This window comes from Momordica charantia (assembly GCF_013281855.1).
Source record: "Momordica charantia cultivar OHB3-1 chromosome 8 unlocalized genomic scaffold, Mcharantia_2.0 BLBB01000008.1, whole genome shotgun sequence".
In the NCBI taxonomy this organism is placed as follows: domain Eukaryota; kingdom Viridiplantae; phylum Streptophyta; class Magnoliopsida; order Cucurbitales; family Cucurbitaceae; genus Momordica; species Momordica charantia.
In genome coordinates this window covers 11,034,192-11,052,218 of record NW_028275166.1, presented here as the reverse complement: position 1 = coordinate 11,052,218, position 18,027 = coordinate 11,034,192, and the positions used below count along the sequence as shown (strand labels likewise).

General features: G+C 37.2%; 1 protein-coding gene across 4 annotated transcripts in view; it reads left to right on the top strand.

The window, feature by feature from the left end:
- Nucleotides 1–18,027, top strand: part of EMB3012 (embryo defective 3012) — a 69,490-nt gene that overhangs the window by 12,119 nt on the left and 39,344 nt on the right. For all 4 annotated transcript variants that reach the window (XM_022296451.2, XM_022296452.2, XM_088127453.1 and 1 more), the window contains 8 exons: nucleotides 6,624–6,762; nucleotides 6,834–6,982; nucleotides 8,167–8,278; nucleotides 8,375–8,964; nucleotides 9,068–9,191; nucleotides 9,303–9,580; nucleotides 11,078–11,188; nucleotides 11,410–11,472. In XM_022296451.2, coding sequence (XP_022152143.1) covers nucleotides 6,624–6,762; nucleotides 6,834–6,982; nucleotides 8,167–8,278; nucleotides 8,375–8,964; nucleotides 9,068–9,191; nucleotides 9,303–9,580; nucleotides 11,078–11,188; nucleotides 11,410–11,472 — 1,566 coding nt within the window. The remainder of the gene's footprint in view (nucleotides 1–6,623; nucleotides 6,763–6,833; nucleotides 6,983–8,166; nucleotides 8,279–8,374; nucleotides 8,965–9,067; nucleotides 9,192–9,302; nucleotides 9,581–11,077; nucleotides 11,189–11,409; nucleotides 11,473–18,027) is intronic.

The following is an 18,027-nucleotide window of genomic DNA, read 5'->3' as shown; positions in this document are numbered from 1 at the left end:
TGCAAAACAAACCTAGAGACACAACAACACCTTTTTGTTCACTGCCAATTTGAAGGTGCATTTTGGAACTACATCCTAATCACCTTTGGATGGTATACTGCACTACCAAATGATCCCCGCCTCCTCTTAGAAACTACCCTTGCAGGTCACCAATTTAGAAAGGAAAAGAAGCTTCTCTGGCTAAATTTCATCAGAGCATCGTTTTGGATCCTTTGGAGAGAGAGAAATCAGTGCACCTTCAACAACTTTTCCTCCTCTTTTGATAGTTTTTTTGAGGCTATAGTCTTCCTAGCTGTTACTTGGTGTAAATGTTCTCCTTTATTTCACCACTATAGCTACACTTCCCTCTTAACCAATTGGAAGTGCTTCATGTAATCCCATCATGGGCTTTTGTAATTTCATACGTCAATGGAATTGTTTTTTTCACAAAAAAAATAAAAAATAAAAAATTGGAGCTTTGGCAAGCATAGTAGAAAGGAAGTTGTTAAGAGCTATGGTGGTTGGATAAACATTTGCGATTTACCTCTGAAGTTTTGGACCAGAGAATGCTTTAAAGCTTTAGGAAGCCATTTCGGGGGTTTGTTGAGCATTTCTTCCATTACTTTGAATCTGCTTGAGTGCTCAAATGCATTGATTCAGGTTCAATCCAACTATTGCGGCTTCGTTCCAGCTTTTATTGGAATTCAAGATCCTAAGTTAGGGAGCTTCTCTGTTCGAATTTCGCCAATCCTTTGTTCCTCAAATCTCCATTTATCACCCTTTCAAACACGGACTCAAGATATTTTTTTTTTTTGAACAAGAAACAACTTTTCATTGGTATATGAAAAGGAAAAATATTCAAGAAGACTCAAGATCTTTGGACTCAAGATATTTAAGCAACAAGATCGATATACAACGAGTGAAGCAAGTATTGGAAGATGAAGAGCCTTTTCTTTCTTGTGTTCTGCTCCTTTGATTGCTGAAAGCAAGGAATTTGAAGGATCTTCCTTAAATGGAATGACAGAGGTTGTTGTGTCCTTTAATAAGTTGTCAATTTCAGATTCTGAAGAGGCTCAAGAAAAGACTCTTGAAGGGCTGGTTGTGTAGAGATTGAACGGTTGCTGATTGGGGGAATTGAGAAGCCTTTATCTGACAAGTTGGAAGTCGTGGGTGCTTTAAATGACGATCAGAGAGCCTCTTCAAAATCTTAGAGTATATTGGAAATGGTCTTAGAGTATATTTTTGGCACTCCACTTGGATTGGTAGAGAGCCTTTAAAGGATGTTTTTCCTGGAATTTTTCATCTGTCTCCTCTTCCAAATGGAGTTGTGTCAAGTTTTTGGGATCCAGTTTATAATTCTTGGAATGTGGTGACGAAGGGAATTGAAACAACGAGGAATTGGAGGAGTTTTCTGCTTTGCTGTTAGCTCTCAGTTCGTTTTCTATCTCCAACACAGAGGACAACAGAGTTTTGTCGTTAGAACCTTCAGGTATGTTTTCAGTTTCTTCTCTAAGGCGGGTGGGTTCTTCTGCATGTATGCCTAAGGATTTGTTTGCTACTATATGGAAATCCAAAAGATATATTTTTTGTACTTGGATTCTCATATATGGGAAAGTTAACAGAAACGATGTTCTACAAAAGAAGCTTCCTAGTTTCAGTTTGTTGCCCTCGGTTTGTGCTCTTTGTCAATCCAATGAAGAGAGTATGGTGCATCTGTTTTTCTTCTGCTCCTTTGCCAGGCAGTGTTGGAGTTCTTTGTTTGAGGAATTTAACTTGGCTTGGGTTTTTGGCAACAAGGTGGCAGATAATCTGTTTCAAATCCTTTCGGGGCCTGTCTTGAATCCAAAAGCTTCCTTATTATGGATTAATGCTGTGAAGGCAGTGGTGTATGAAGTGTGGTATGAAAGAAATCTTAGGATCTTTGAAGATAAGAGGCAGTCCCCTTCAGCTCGTTTTGACATTGCTAGATTCAAAGCCTCTCAATGGAGCTCCTTATCTCCTTTATTTAAATCTTATTCCGCTAGTTTGATTTACTCTAATTGGGGAGTTTTTATGGCATTGTTTTAGTTTTTAGTTTTTATTTTATGTTTCAGTTTTGTTTCACTTTTTCGTGAACAATTTTGTTCCTTTTCATTATTTCAATGAGAAGTTCGCATGTTGTTAAAAAAAAAAAAGAAGAGTTAATGTGTTTTGTTGGTTTCTCTCCCAAGGTAAACTTAACACAACTGAGGTTCTTTAGAAGAAACTTCCTTCTTCAGCTTTTCTCCCCTCTTTTTGCTGTCTTTGTGTTGAAAATGGGATCAGGATCATCTATTTTTTCATTGTGTCTATGCTGCGAAATGTTGGGGTCTTCTCTTTGGTCAGTTCAATGTGGATTGGATCTTTGATCTTTAAGGCAGGTAATAATGTTATTCAACTTTTATTTCAGCCTTCTCAATTCTCTCCATCAGCTTGGTGTTTATGGTTAGATGCTGTAAAAGCCTTATTATCTCAACTATGGTTTGAACAGAATTCGAGGTTGTTTGAAGGCAAGCAAAGGTCCTTTTTTTTCTTGGTATAAAACAAATATTTCATTGATGGTATGAAATATACAAAAGGCCACATGGGCAATTACAAGAAAGTCTTCCAGCTTGTAACAAGTTCATTTAGAGAATAGCTATTGGTGGGTCCTTTGTTGATTATTTTTCAAGCAAAGGTCCTTTGTTGAAACTTTCTTCTTAGCTAAGTTCAAAGCCTCACATTGATGCTCTCTTGTTGATTCTTTTTAGCATTACTCTCCCTCTCTTATTGATGCTGATTGGGGAGTGTTTTTAAATTCCTTGTAATCAGTTATTAGTTTTTTCCTCTTTTTTCTCTTTCTTTCACTCTTTCGAGAGTTTGTTCCCTTGAACACTTGTATTATCTTTTCATTATTTCGATGAGAAGTTGTATCTTTGTTAAAAAAAAATGACGATCATTTAATTGCCTCTCTGGAAGTGCTTTAAATGACCACTTATCAATTTTTCGGTCCTTTTGGGAGTTTGTATCATTGAACATTTTTCTTCCTTTTAATATTATCAATGAAAAATTTATTTCTTGTTAAAAAAAATAAAGAAAGTGGAATCGAACTTTTTCATAGCCTTGGTAATTCTGCCAGTTGAGGATTGTTCAGAAAACCAACAAATAACATCGAAGTCTCCACCAATGCCCCAATAATTACCATAATACCCTGCTAAATCAAGCAATTCTGCCTAAAAAAATTTCCTCTCATGATAATCAGTAGGGCCATAAACATTAGTCAACCAAATATCAGATGAACTGGAAAAGGAAATACGAATGGAGACACATAAAAACTTGAGTAACTTTGATTTTGCTTTCATCCCCATGGTGAGCAGCCCTCCAGACTTACCATAGGAATTGATCGCAGTCCAACCAACATCCTTGGAGCTCTACAGAGATTTGATAATCATTCGATTTATGGACTGCATTTTGGATTCTTGAATGAAAATCACATCCAGGCAATGATTCTTTACAAAGTTCTTTACCTTCAGTCTTTTGTCTGTGTTATAGAGCCCTCTAGTGTTCCAAGAAAGGATTTTCATCATTTTTCATAGAGTGATATTAATGTGATACCAGCTTCTTTGAAGAATGGTTGGAGAGAATTATCAGATGCTTTCAGAGGTCATCAAAAAGGGGTTGAAAATCCTCTGAAAAAGAATCTTCACATAAAACTTCACTGGAATGAACAAGAGAATATGAGATGTGGGAAGAAGCATAACTACTGATGCTAATTTCAGAATCACTATCGTCATCCAATGTACACTGAGTGAATAATTGAGGCACCCCTTCATTGGTGGAATTAATTTCTCCTTTAGCCAGCCGAGGAGGGACTTGTGCTGACTTTAGTCTTATGAAAGAAGACTCCCTGTCTTCATTAAAGGCGTTCATTAAATTGTTGGAAGCTAATCCTCTGAATTGATCTTGTGTTGAACCTTGATATTCTTTCGTATGTAGAAAGAAGGCAACAGATTAATAAGCCCATGGGACTTTTGGAAATTCAAAGGAAAAGATTGTCCTTGAGGACGTTCATTTCGTTTCCCAAAAGAAGCAGCTGCGAATGAAATGGCGTTACGACTGATCAAGATTGGCACGATGAGCTTTTAATGAATGGCCTTTGTATAGAATTGCCTAGATAATCGGAAAGACTATTAGGATTTGAGGACAGCTCATTGTTTTTCAAAATATTGCCTGCTTTTTCAAATTCCAAATGATCCATCCCAAAGAAAACTGCAGCTATGATCTGGCGCTTGATTTTCTTCAGAATTCAAATTAGGTTGGGATGAATCCTCGGTGTTCCACCTCAACAATCTTCGCTCCCTCTCCGATAGTGACTGCCTTATTAATGGATCTTGAAGGAATATCTACGAGTTGTGTCGTAATCCCTCCCTCAATGAATTTATTAGCGATCAATGGCTCATTGAGAATCTTAGCATTCTCCATAGAAAACGCCGCTTTCCCACCTTCCATAATTAATTATATAGTTGCATGACAAGGTTCAAAGTTTGGTTCTACAAATTCACTAGTAGTCGCTCTATTTAGATCCATTTCACTTTATTTCGACCTTTCATATTCCAAGACAGGCTTTTAAAGATTGAACGTTCATCATTTGAAACCTATCAACATCCAAAGTGTTTGATAGATGATAGGTACTCAAGATTCAGTCTAGGAGATGACAAGGCATCTGGAAATGATGAACAAATATCGGAAACTCTAATCACGAAGGGTCCATATTTCTCATCAGTAAGAGTCACAATGGTCGGAATAAAGCCACAATAATTAGGTTTAACTTTGATAACGACATCAGTGGCATCCAACATATTAAGAGTTTTTGAGGAATCTCCAACAGACCACCGAAATGATTGCCAATAGCTTAAAAAGTTGAACGAGACCAATAATATAAAGGTAGGTCCTTAATGGTTATCCAACCCCATATACTTGAATGAACTCACGTTTACTATTCATGGTAGGACTCCATCTTTCCAATTTTAAATAAAAGTAGCTCATAGGGCTTTAGGATCCTATCATTTGTGAATCTCAAGAGGGCTTTATCAACCATGATAGGATTGATCACACGATCTAGTGATCAATCCTATATTAACATTAACATCATCATAGGCTTTAATTATGGAGAATTTGGTCTCCTTGCCTCCTAATGACATTAATGATGTCGCTCGCAATTTTGATCTGATTAAAGATAGAAACACAAAGTTTAAGGTTTTTGGAAGTGCTATTAAATGAGGAGAGTTTTCAAAAGGAAGAAGTTAATGGTGGTTATTTATTGATGCAATTTCAGTAGCCCATAGAAAACTTGATTGGAGAATCGTCCAGTTTCATGGCACAAGTTGTCCTTTGATGTTACCCATACTGTAACCTTTGAACCAGACAATAAATCTCTATCTTTAGTTGACGCTCATTTAGATTCCGACGAAGATAGTGTTGATGCCGATTTATGGGCAAGCGCCACGTAGGTGTCACGGAGGTGCCATGTACGTCTTTGTCTTCAAGCTCTAGGTTACCTGCACATAAAAATCTTCTACTAGTGTGGTGCTCTACCAAATGCATTATGATGTTTAAGTTAGAGCTTGAGTTGGGAGCAAATGATTATGGAGCAAGTAGAGTAGAAGGGCAATAATCTCGAGGGTGAGAGTCTGCTGGAGAGTGTGTGCAAAATTCTCACAATGAACTGTGTAGGAAAAATTGGCTTACCTTCATGAGGGTTGCTCTTCTCATTTATATGGAGAGTGGGTGAGAGAGGTGGAGCCGATGTGTAGCAGGCACAGGGGCAACATGCTTGGCAATTCTCTGGGGCATTTCACGATTTGGGTACGGGGTGTCAGCATGCTTCCTGCTGTTATCCCTCATACGGATTGCCTAGGTGCGCTCGACTTTTGTCCGTTATTTCTTGATCCGATTTACGTGGCGGAACGGAGTCATGACGCATGGCTTGAATTATCCCGATAAAAGGTAGTATTGAAGAAAGTTTGAGTTATGCAATGGATTCCATTCCGCTCTTCAATACTTTTTCTATCAAAAAGGGTTCATTGGGGGATTTTTCTATTGATAATTGTATTACTCACAATAGGGATGAAGATCTATTTCAATTCTTTGAAGAAGAGGAATAACTCTTCTTGAAATGAAATCTCAAGGATGATTGTTTTTTTTTTTTGGAAGATTAGGTGATAGATGTTTTTTCAGCTCACGATCATCTTGGTGTTCAGTAGCCTTGTAACAGGTTGGAGCAATATCTCCCGCTGAAATCTCCTTGGCTTTTGTCTTCAGTGTTTTGTTCTTTTGGGCAGTAGTTCAGAATTTGGTTCTGCTTTTGGTTTTTCTCATATGGCTTTTTTCGGTTATTGTGGTTTTGATTTTGAGTTCTCCATTTTGGTGTCTTGCTCATCAATGATTTATTTTGACTTTTGCTATTTTGGAGACGTTTACTATTTTGTGGTTTTTTCTTTTTTCACTCCCCTCAGGTGTTTGTTTCCTTGAACTTTGTTCTTCCTTTCCATTCATCAATGAAAAATTTGTTTCTTGTCAAAAGAAAATAAAAATAATAAAAGGAAAAGAAAAGAAAATTTATTCCATTTTAATTGTTTTCATTCTAGGTTCTCAAGATCATACAAGAAGTTGTCATATGTGAACAAGTACGATTAAGCTTGGACAACAGAAGTGGCATATCTAGAAGCATCCTCATACCTTGGACCCCTTCTGTCTATCAGGAGGTGTTACTTGAAGCTTCTGGTGGTGTGTAGCATTTTAGTTGCCAAGTCTTTCACACTTTCAAAATTACTTACATCTTTTAATTATGAATATAGGTTGTGCTAAGACATCGAGCGACTACAAATGGTTTTCTACGGACAGGACTGTTGTCACCGTATCTGCTTCTGGAGTTGTTCAGGCAAAGAAGACTGGTAAAGCAACTGTCAAAGTGCAATCTATTTTTGACTCATCAAATTATGATGAGGTAAGATTTAAGAATTAATAGTAACATTCTGCTTAGCTGTTCTGAATGAATTCTTGTTGTTGTTTCTTGAACTTCCATCTGCATATTTCTTTTTTAATTTATTTTCTTAGAATTTAAGTTCTCTTCCACTCTTTTAGTTTTTATTGTTTGCCCACGTGTATTCTTTCATTTTTCTCAATGAACCTCGACTTTTCATAAAAAATTCTTTGATCAAGTTACAATACGTGTATCAAAGATTCCTAATAGAAGATTACAAAATGGTTTGCAAATTACAATCAATATCATTGCTATAATAATCGCAAAATGTTCTTAAATTTGCATACCAAGAGGCTTCTTGGTATATAATTAAATCCAATCAATCTGTAGAACGATGATATTTGTATGAATTGGGTGGTTTTCCTTTACCCAAAACAGTGCTTGAATCATATTTCACTCTCATCGGGAGTTTGTATCCTTGAACAATTTGTTTCTTTTCATTAATGAATGAAAAGCTTGAAAAAAAAAATTCATTTCATGTTGAAAAAAATCAAATTTCTTCTTCTGCACCTTTCTTGACTTAAAAGATCTTCCTTGAGTGCATACCACTGAAGAACTCAAAAATCTTTCGTTCTTTCACTGTTCCAGTTATTGTTCCATGATTGAGTTTTTTGAATAAGCAAATTAATGTAAACCAAAAATGTTAATTTTCATCAATTGGAAAATAACAGTCTGATGACACCTAAGTGGTAACACAACATGCAACCTGATAACTGGTCCAAGAATGTGTTAAGGCCTCTAACATATAGATCTGACTCAGATAAAAAGCCTAGACAAACTAAAAGAAATGAAAAAAATAAGATAAATAAGAAATGAAGACCAGTTCTAAACAATAAAGCTTGCATTTTAGGGTATCACTCTCCTGATGCTCATAAAACAAAGACCAAAAATGGGTGAAGCCCACTATAAAGTACAGATCTGACTCAAATAAAACAAAGTTCATAAAAATAATGATCAAAATAAAACAGATAAAATAAAATAACATATAAAGATTAATTCTAAACAATAAAGCATGGGGGTCTGCCACCATCACAACCCTTTTTTTGGTATAGTTCATGTTTAGCTTGTTCAGTGCTCAAGTAAACCTAAATCTAAGAATTTGATCTGGTTGAATAAGTTCTGCTTATCATGCTTTGGAATACTGGTAGGTTGTGATTGAAGTAGCTCTGCCCGCATCCATGATGATACTTCCTAGTTTCCCTGTAGAGACTGTTGTGGGATCATATCTTCAAGCGGCTGTCACAATGCAATCATCAAATGGTGATCGACTTTTAAGACATTTGGACTTCTAAGTTCTATGATTTCTCGTGATTATTTATTTATTACATTTTTGTAACATTGATTTCTCATTTGCAGGAGTCTATTTCTATTGCTGTGATGCTTTTAATTCCCATGTAAAGTGGAAAGTTGAAAGTGAGTCTTTCAAAATTCAAAATAAAACATGGGAGATGCCTGTGCTGGATGTGCTAGAAAATGTTGATCTACGTGGTTCCTTCTATGGTCCCCCTTGTTCATGGACTTCTGTCTATGCTTCTGGTTCTGGTCATACTACTCTGCAAGCAACACTATATAAAGAATATCAGCATTTTGATCTCTCTTTTCATGGGCCTATTGTACTAAGAGCGTCTTTACAAATTGCTGCATATCCACCACTCCTTGTTGGGCACATGGATGATGGTAGTCAATTTGGTGGTTTCTGGGTTGATTTGACTCAACCAGAAGCTGATAGTTTGGAAAGTCTGGATAAGTTGCATCTTGTTCCTGGAACACGTTCTAATGTCATGCTTCGTGGTGGTCCTGAGAATTGGGGTAAAGGTGTTGAGTTTATCGAAACTGTTGAAATTTTGGATGAAGAACCTGATTTTGGCAAGGGTGGAGTTTTTGTTCATCAAGTATCTGAAAATTATGGTTCATATCAAATTATATGTCAAAGACTAGGAACCTATGTACTTCTCTTTCTTCTACTGTCATTCATTAGTAATATTGTTATTATTATACTTGATTGAGGAGGACTCGTGTTATATACTAATTCTGACACAAATGACTCAGAAACTTCGATTTAAACGTGGTAATTTGGTTGGAGATGGCCATCCAACACCGGCAATTGCAGAAGTTCTGGTTTCAGTCATGTGTAGACTCCCTTCATCAATTGTTTTAATTGCTGATGAACCTGGTATTGTTTGTTTCTATTTATCATGTGTAGACTCTATTCGTTGATTGTTTTAGTTGCTGATTCACTTTTTTATTCTAAAGTTTATCTTTCGAAATTGATGGTATTATACAGTGAATAAAATTGACATCATACGAGCTGCAGTTCAAGCTGATTGGGGCTCAACGAGATATCATGCTGCTTCTGCCACTGTAGCTAATGGTCGCACGATACGGATAGCTGCAGTTGGCATTAGTGATTTAGGAGAACCTTTTGCAAACTCATCTTCCCTTCACTTGAGGTGGGAACTTAGCAGTTGTGGGAGTTTAGCTTATTGGGATGAGCTGTATGGTTCAAAGAGGTCTAAGTATGGCTGGGAAAGATTTTTGAGCTTGCAAAATGAATCAGGAGAGGTAAAATCTTGAAATCTTATTTTTCAACTCAATTTATTGTCATGTCATGTGAAGATTTTGTTAAGTCTTCTTCTTGCTAATTATTTTTTTCAACTCAATTGGTTTTCTCTTCCTACAACAAATAGATGCTCTCGGTGCCCTTGGTCCAATATTGCCTTCTGTGGTTCAATCTCCGGTTGATTGATCAAATTATTGTTATTTGTATAAGATGACTCCAATATGAAAGCTCTCCTCTTTCTGGCAGCAAGCAACCTGTGAAAAAATCTAGTGTTCTCATCCCCTTCTCTTAGCCACTGTACCTTACACTTTTGAATTAAATTTCACTCTTCCACATTATATATTCCGAGAAGATCTCGCTTAAGACCCTTCCTCCTCCCTAAGTTAGAAGAAGACAGCTCATCAGTTTCTTCCAATCGATCTAGCTAAGCAATGTCTTCTAAGATGGATTTTTCTTGTGCCTTTTGGTGCCTCTATTTTGCTAAATTCCAGCCTTTAAGGGCTCCTTTTATATTTCTCCGCTTCAAGGAGAGAGCATAACCAGCCAATCATATGATTTATCTGCAGCCAATTTTCCTCAATTAGTTTGATACAATCTTTATCCAACAGCCATGAGTTGTAAAAACGAAAAGGGTAAGGACCCCAGATGAAACCCCCAGCTTCGAGAATAATGGGGAAGTGATCTGAAGTGGCTCGAACTGCACACGATACCTTTGAATTTATAAGCATAGCGTCCCAGTCTCTAGAAATTAAAAATCTATCGAGCAGGGAATGTGTTGAGTCGTTTCCCATCTTAGATCAAGTGAATTTCCCATTGGATAAGGGCAATTCAATTAGATCTAAATGAACTATTACTGGACTAAACTTTTTCATTCCTTTTGAGAGTCTTCTCCCTGAAGAATGTTCAGATGGCGAACGTACCATGTTAAAATCCGCTCCAATACACCAAAGTTTGTCGCAATATGAGGAAATATCGTGGAGTTCTAGCCAGAAGTTTCTTCGCTCTTTATAATCAGAAGGTCCGTACACATTTGTGATCCAGAATTCTTTGCTATTGGAAAAGGAGAAGAGAATTGAGAGTGACAACACACCTTTCAGAGTTTCCTTGGCTTCTACTTTGGATGTATCCCATAAAACAAACAGACCGCCTGAACTACCTTCTGCATCTAATTTTGCCCATTCAATGTCTCTAGAACTCCATATTGACATGATGAATTTTTTATCAGAATGCTGCACCTTTGACTCTGGAAGAATAACTATCTCTGGACACTGTTTCTTGATAAATATTCTTGCTAATTATTGTAATATCTATTCCTAGCATTATGAGCACATGTATTATTGTTATTTATTTTGTGTGGGTTATATTGGTGAAATTCATGTAATGCTGATAACTTTTTTAATGGTGTTGAGATCTTTCTTCTTGTGTGATTGAAATCTCTCATTCCCCCTAAACCTCCATTTACCGCCGCTCTGAATTGAAAAAACATCTTTGCTCTTTAGTGCATTGTTCGTGCAACTGTCACTGGCTTTAGTGATGCTGTGAGGGAGGATTATTCAGCCCAGTTGCGTGATAACTTGGATAACCTTTTGACAGATGCAATACGTTTACAGGTATGCTCCTAATGAATGTTCTGTTTATTATTTCTAAATATAGTAAGGGAAACATGTCTTTATCTAATGATGAATAGTTTAAGTTCTAGAAGTTCTTGAACCATGGCTATCTTTTTGTTTTCGTCCTTGCATTATCCCTTCTTATGCTTGTTATGTTTTTTCTGATTGTTATGTTATCTTCACTACTTGGTTCTTACAACTGGATCTGTTCATCAATGCAGCTTGTTTCTACACTAAGAGTCCGCCCAGAGTACAATCTACTGTTTTTCAATCCGGATCTCAAGGTGGAGTCCTGATTTAATCAGACTTTATTTGATTAGTTGGGATAACTTCAATTATGAATGCATTGCTTATCTCATGTAGCCTAACAGGTTTTATATCTGATGTAGCCTAACATCCATGATTCAATTCAAATGTTGCGATTACAAGGTCATAGTACTTGGTTGACAATTAACAAGCCATTTAATTAACACAGTAATACTTAGAAATCGAGAAAACTGACTTAAACTAATTGACGAAGTAAGTAATCAATTCAACAAAATTGAAACAGCAACTTCATGTACATAAAATTCTCAATAGGAACCAACGTAATAGCAACATTACGAGTAAATTTGCCCAACTCTACTACCTCTTCCCTCCCCTTAAAACGAACTAGTTCCTAGGCAGCATACAAATAACCTTCAAAAGTAGAAATTTCACTTCATCTTATGAGGTAGAAATATTCCAACAGGAATGTTGCTTCTAGCTCATCAATACCAACATGATACCGTGGGTATCTTCCAAACAGATCAAATTTATAACATTGATCTTGGGGCTTGGCACTACTGGAAATATGTGATACTTAAGCTTGAATAGGCCAGAACACTCACCAATTAAAGATTCTGTTAAGAATATATTAAAAATTTTAAATACACCGACCTATCAATTGAAGTTTTGTGGTTTAGTGATGATTTAACAACATAGTATTTTGGTGGCTCTTTCATTAAGGTAAAACAAGTGTTTTATGGAATTGTGTAGTCCATGCATGCTTTGGACAGAACGAAACAGTAGAGATTTTGAAGGAAAAAAGTCCCTTGGCACACTCTTTGATAGACTACAAACCACAAGAATTTCTCTTGTAATTACAGACTCTTTATGATTATTAAAGATTGGAAAGCTACTCTGGTTTAGTTTTCAAGGGAGGGTGACCTCTGCCCTCTGCCCTTAGGCTGTGCCTCTTTTTTGAGTTTTTAATACTAGCGTTTCTTTTCTCAAAAAAAAAAAAAAAAGAGAAAGAAAAACAGATTTAACAACATAGGGACTATTAGTATTTTCTGTTTCATTTCTCGGAGTCTTGAATGGGCTTTGTGAAGGATTGACTATATGGTATTCGTTTATTTGATTGAATTTTCTTCAGAATAAAGCTTAAACTCAGAACTTGATTAGTAGAATCATCCGGTAGTATTTCTCCCCCTAGATGAAAAGTTTCTACACTAGGTATCAAAGAAATAGGACTAGGATGAGAAGTTTCTACACTAGGCATTGAAGAACTAATAGAATAAGGAGAAATAGGACCAGGAGGAGGAATCAAAATATGCTAATCAAAATATGCTAAAATTATCTTCCAAATTTGATTTATTCGTGAAGAGAATTTTGGGTAAAATACGGTTGTTTTTCTGAAAAAGATACATCCATACTTGCAAAAAAAAAAAAAAAGGTATGAGGCTGAAAAAAAAAATGGGGGAAGGTCTTAATACGTACTTCTGGGAGGATACTTGGATAGGCGACAAACCCTTGTGTCTTGCTTTCCCTCGGATCTACTTTCTATCTGATAAGAAACTCCTTTCAGTGGCCCAGGTTTTAAGTTCTGGAGAAGAGGGTTTGTCCATATCTTTGGGGCTCACCCGTTCCTTGACTGATCGGGAATCGTCAGAGGTTTCCAAATTACTGGATCAGCTGTCTAGAGTTTCCTTATTTGTTGGGAGGGATGATGTGAGGGTGTGGACCCCCAATCCTTAGAAAGGTTTTTCTTGTAGCTCCTTTTTCCATGTCCTGAACTCCTCGTCGTCCTCTTCTTCTTCTCCGTCCTTGTTGACCCATTGGTTCACCTCGCTTTGGAAGATTAAAATTCGAAAGAAGATTAAGTTCTTTGGGTGGCAAGTCTTACTTGGAAAAGTTAAAACCTTGGATCGGATCCAGAGGATGTCCTCCCTTTGTTTGGGTCCGCAGTGGTGTGTTCTGTGTAGGAATGCTTCGGAGGATCTTGATCATTTGTTGTGGTCTTGTCAGTTCGCACAGGAGTTATGGCTTCGTTTCTTTAGGTGTTTTGGAATTGTTTGGGCCCGTTCTAAAGATTGTAGGGCGATGATGGAGGAAGTATTGTTATTCCCCTCGTTTCGAGACAAAGGACGTTTTCTTTGGCAAACGTGTTTTCTGGCTACTCTATAGGGTATTTGGCAGGAGAGAAACAACATAATTTTTAGGGGAGTGGAGAGATCTGTGGATTATGTGTGGGATCTTGTTAGATGTAACCCTTCTCTATGGGAATAGGTCACTAAGGCTTTTTGTAATTATCAGTTAGGAGTCATACTTTTGGATTGGAGCCCGTTTTTTTAGGGGTTTCCTTTTGCTGGGCTGTTTTTTTGTATGCCCTCTTATTGTAGTCTTTATTCATTTATCTCAATGAAAGTTCTGTTTCTTATAAAAAAAAAACATTTATAACCCTTTTGATTTGAAGAATAACTCAAAGGATATACATTAAACAACTCTAAAATCAAGTTTTGACCGAGATTGACTAGGTATGTGAACATATGTGGTACAGCCAAAAACTTTAGGTAAGTCAGAATACATACGAGATGTTGGAAAAACATTTTTAAAGTACTCAGTGGGAGTTTTGAAATTTAAAATCTTAGTAGGCATCCTATTCATTATGAAGGTAGCTGCGAGAATGACTTCCCCCCATAAATATTTTGGAATATGCATTGAAAACATTGTAGCGTGCTACTTCAAGTAAATGCCTATTTTTTCTTTCAGCAATCTCATTCTGTTGAGTATCTCGACAAGTAGACTCAAGAACAATACCTTTTTCTTTCAAAAAATCACCAAAAATTTCATTAAGATACGTAGTGCCATTATCGAAGTGTAAAATGCAAAATTTGGTTTCAAATTGGGTTTCAATCATATTGTAAAAATGTATAAAAAAATCTTTCACCTCAGATTTTTTGGTCATTAAATAAACCCAAGATAGACGAGTACAATCGTCAATTAAGGTCACAAACCATCTTTTTCCACTATGAGTACTAATCTTAGAAGGACCCCAAACATTAGTGTGAATTAAATAAAATGGTTTGGAAGTTTTGTAAGGTTTTGGAGAATATGTGGAACGATGATCTTTGCTGGAATGCTCTCACAATCGAAACAGGAACAATCAATTCCCTTGAAGGCGCTTTTGGAAATAAATGTTTGAGATAGGAAAAATTGAGATGTCCTAGCTGAAGATGCCAAAGCATAATTTGTTCTTTAATCGAGAGGGAGCTAATACTACTGAGACCTTGAGTTATTTTATTACTAAAAGAACCTTCATCAAAGTAGTAGAGACCATCAAGTATTCTTGCAGATCCAATCATCTTCTCTGAGTCTTGATTCTGAAAGATACAATTTGAAGGATAGACCATAGAGAAATAGTCTCAAGCAATTTAATGGTTCATTTTCCTGCAACGGAAGAAAAACTGCCATTTGCAATTCTAACTTTTTCATTAGAATATAAACGAGTGTATGCATGAAATAAATGAGAAGAACTTGTCATAGTATCAGATGCTCTAGAATCTATAATCCATGAAGCTGAGTTACTACAAGAGAGAGCCTTAGGATAAGTACCTATTTGTGCCAAGGATACAAAAGAATTATTAGAAGGTAAATTGGTAGATTGCAATTTCAGGATTTGAAAAAATTGCTCTACACTAGATTCACCACCATTATTTCCAAACATTCCTGGATTATTATTAGGCGAAATTCGTACCATTTTCAAGAACTGAACCTATTGAGACAAGTAGTCTTGGACTGAACCTGATCGGAGATTAAAAAAAATTATTAAACCAAACTAAGCCTTCCCATCTTAGCCTTTAATTGAATCGGACCTTGAATCGACTGAGTAAAACACAAATAAATCTAAAATCGAACTAGAATCTAAACCGAACTGAACTAGATTGAATCGAACTGGGTTTGGTCTAAACTGACCAGACCTTGAACCACCCGAATCGGATATGGACCAGAATGTTGAACAAACTAAATCAAATCAAACTGAGGGCTAGAATCTCTATAATTGTCGAGCAACACAGAGGAAACACCCAAACACCTACAGGCATAGTTGGCGGTGACGACCCACTGCACAAACGATGACGATCACCGACGACGAACAAATACCAGAACTATAATAGAGACGATCGACTGAACACAACGCGAATAGTCGGCATGAAGATGATCCCTTCGACGGTCCAAATAAACGAACATAGATGGTGATCCACTGCACATATACTGGCTGTGATGATCTCTCCGGTGCGAACAGACGGTGATGAGCATGACACGAAAAAAATGCACTGGCGGCACGAAGACGATCCACGGACGGCGTGAATACTTTACAACCAAGAGTTGCGAACACCAAACACCAACATCGGACGCTGGCAACGGAGAGCTGCGAGTCATCGAATCCACAAACACATGAATGGCGGAATCGTCGGAAGACAGTGACCTGCAATGAAAGAAACAGCCACTCGAAAATACTTCACTTGCCGAAACGGAGGTACTTTGTCAGAAGTAGGCTGCATCGATCAAAGGCGGTGGCTAGGGTTTCAATAATACCATAGTGGCTAAGGGAAGATGAAATTGCTAGACGTTTTCCACAACTTATCTCCCTATGGTTAGCACAACAATTGAGATCTTCAATAGAACACCACATCCTTAACTTCAAGCCAAGTCTACAACAATCCTCACAATGAGATATCATAGGACGTGAAACTCATTTTTCCAAACCTAATATTATTTTGCCATTCCAAAATCGGTGTGCAAGATTGCTTGGAAGGTTAGTTTAGGGTTTGCTAGGAGGTAAGTATGCTCTGTTCTCTCTCCTCCCTTCTCTCTCTTGTCCTCTTCTCGCTCCGTTCGATCTTCTCTCAGTAAATCTTCATTTCTAGATTCAGTCTAGTACTTTGCTGTTGCTATATCTCAGTTATTTAGAATTGAGGTTAGTAGTTGTTGCATCGACGGGTCATTTTCTGCATATGGTTCGAAAATGATTTGATCATGTTAGAGGATGTGAAACGAAGAATCGTTATGCCTATTTATTCATCTCAATTCCTTTGGTTCGAAATTCATATAGCAGAGGTCACTCAACGGTTGGTTTTCGATTCTTTGTTTTTTCAGTTAAGAGATGACTTAGGACAATGTTGAATTCAAAAATTCCGCTCCAAGGGAATCTGATTTCTTGAATGGGTGTTATGGCCATCCACAGGAGGTTATAAGAGTGTCGTTATCCCCGTTGGAAGTAAGAGGGACGGTTGGAATGTATTTTGGAAAATGATGATAACGTTTTCAGCACGATTAGCTGAGGCTCAAGCAATGAAGATGGTTAGGAACACTCGTCCTTCCGGAGCCAGGGTTGCAAATTCAGACGAAAAGTCGAGTTTTTAGGATCAGAGAAAGAAACCTGTGGCATAGAAGTTACAGGTAGGAAAAGAAAAGACTTATGCTGAGGTGGTGGCTGGTAAGGGAGAAGTCGTATGTACCAGGCCATCGGTTGATTATCAGATTTCCCTAGAAAACTTAAAGATGCATTATGTCTTTAATCAAGGATTCTAGGTTAAAAAAGAGACAGAGGTGATGAAGTTAGATTGGAATTATTTGATGGTAGTCTTTAAAGGTTGTGTACATGACGATTGGTCTGAAATCACAATGGCCTTAAAAGAGAAGTATTCTCTAAACTGTATCATCAATCCTATAATGGTAGATAAAGGTTTACTGAAATTTATAGGGGATAGGGTTCTTAAGCCCAGTGAATTGTCTGGAAAATGGAGGAAGATCAGAAATTTCCATTTAAAATTGGAAAAGTGGAGCCCTTATTTGCTCAATAAGAGAGAGTTCATTCAGGGTTATAGAGGTTGGTTATCCATTCAAGACCTACCTCTATACTATTGGACTCGTTCAACATTTGAAGCCATCGAAAAACAATGCGGCGGGTTGCTGGAAATCTCTACAAAGACTCTTAACATGCTAGATTCTTCTGAAGCCTTCATTAAGGTTAATCGCAACTCTTGTGGCTTAATCCTGGCTTCATTGCCCATAGAAGATGAGAAATACGGTTCATTTGAAATTAGGATTGCTGCTTGTCGTCCTCTACATCCGGATGGTACAGAAGGCTTGAGTTTGGATGCAGAACCAATGTCAAACCCTTTAGACATTGAGTAGATAGGAGTGATTTTGGAAGATGAACAGTCAAATCTGTTTGAGATTTGCAGGGAAGACGTAGGGTCACAAAAGAAAGATGCGAATACTGAGGTGCCTGAAATCACGCTTGATTAGTTAGTTGACTTGATTAGCGTAGGCGAAGGGGCGGCGGATTTCAAGGCAGGCGGCGTTGTAATCAAGGTGCCGGTTGATATTCGTAACAATGGGAAAGTAAATTCCAATTCTAACGCAGAGATTCAAATTAATTGTTTTGAAGGGATAGATTTTGAAGGAAGATCATAACATGATGAGTTGGCAGTTAGAGATCCGGTTGAGGATAATTTGAATTTGAATTCCTTCGGGAATCAAACGACAGTATTAAAGGCATCAAGGGACTCAAGCCTAAACGCTAGGCCCGATGG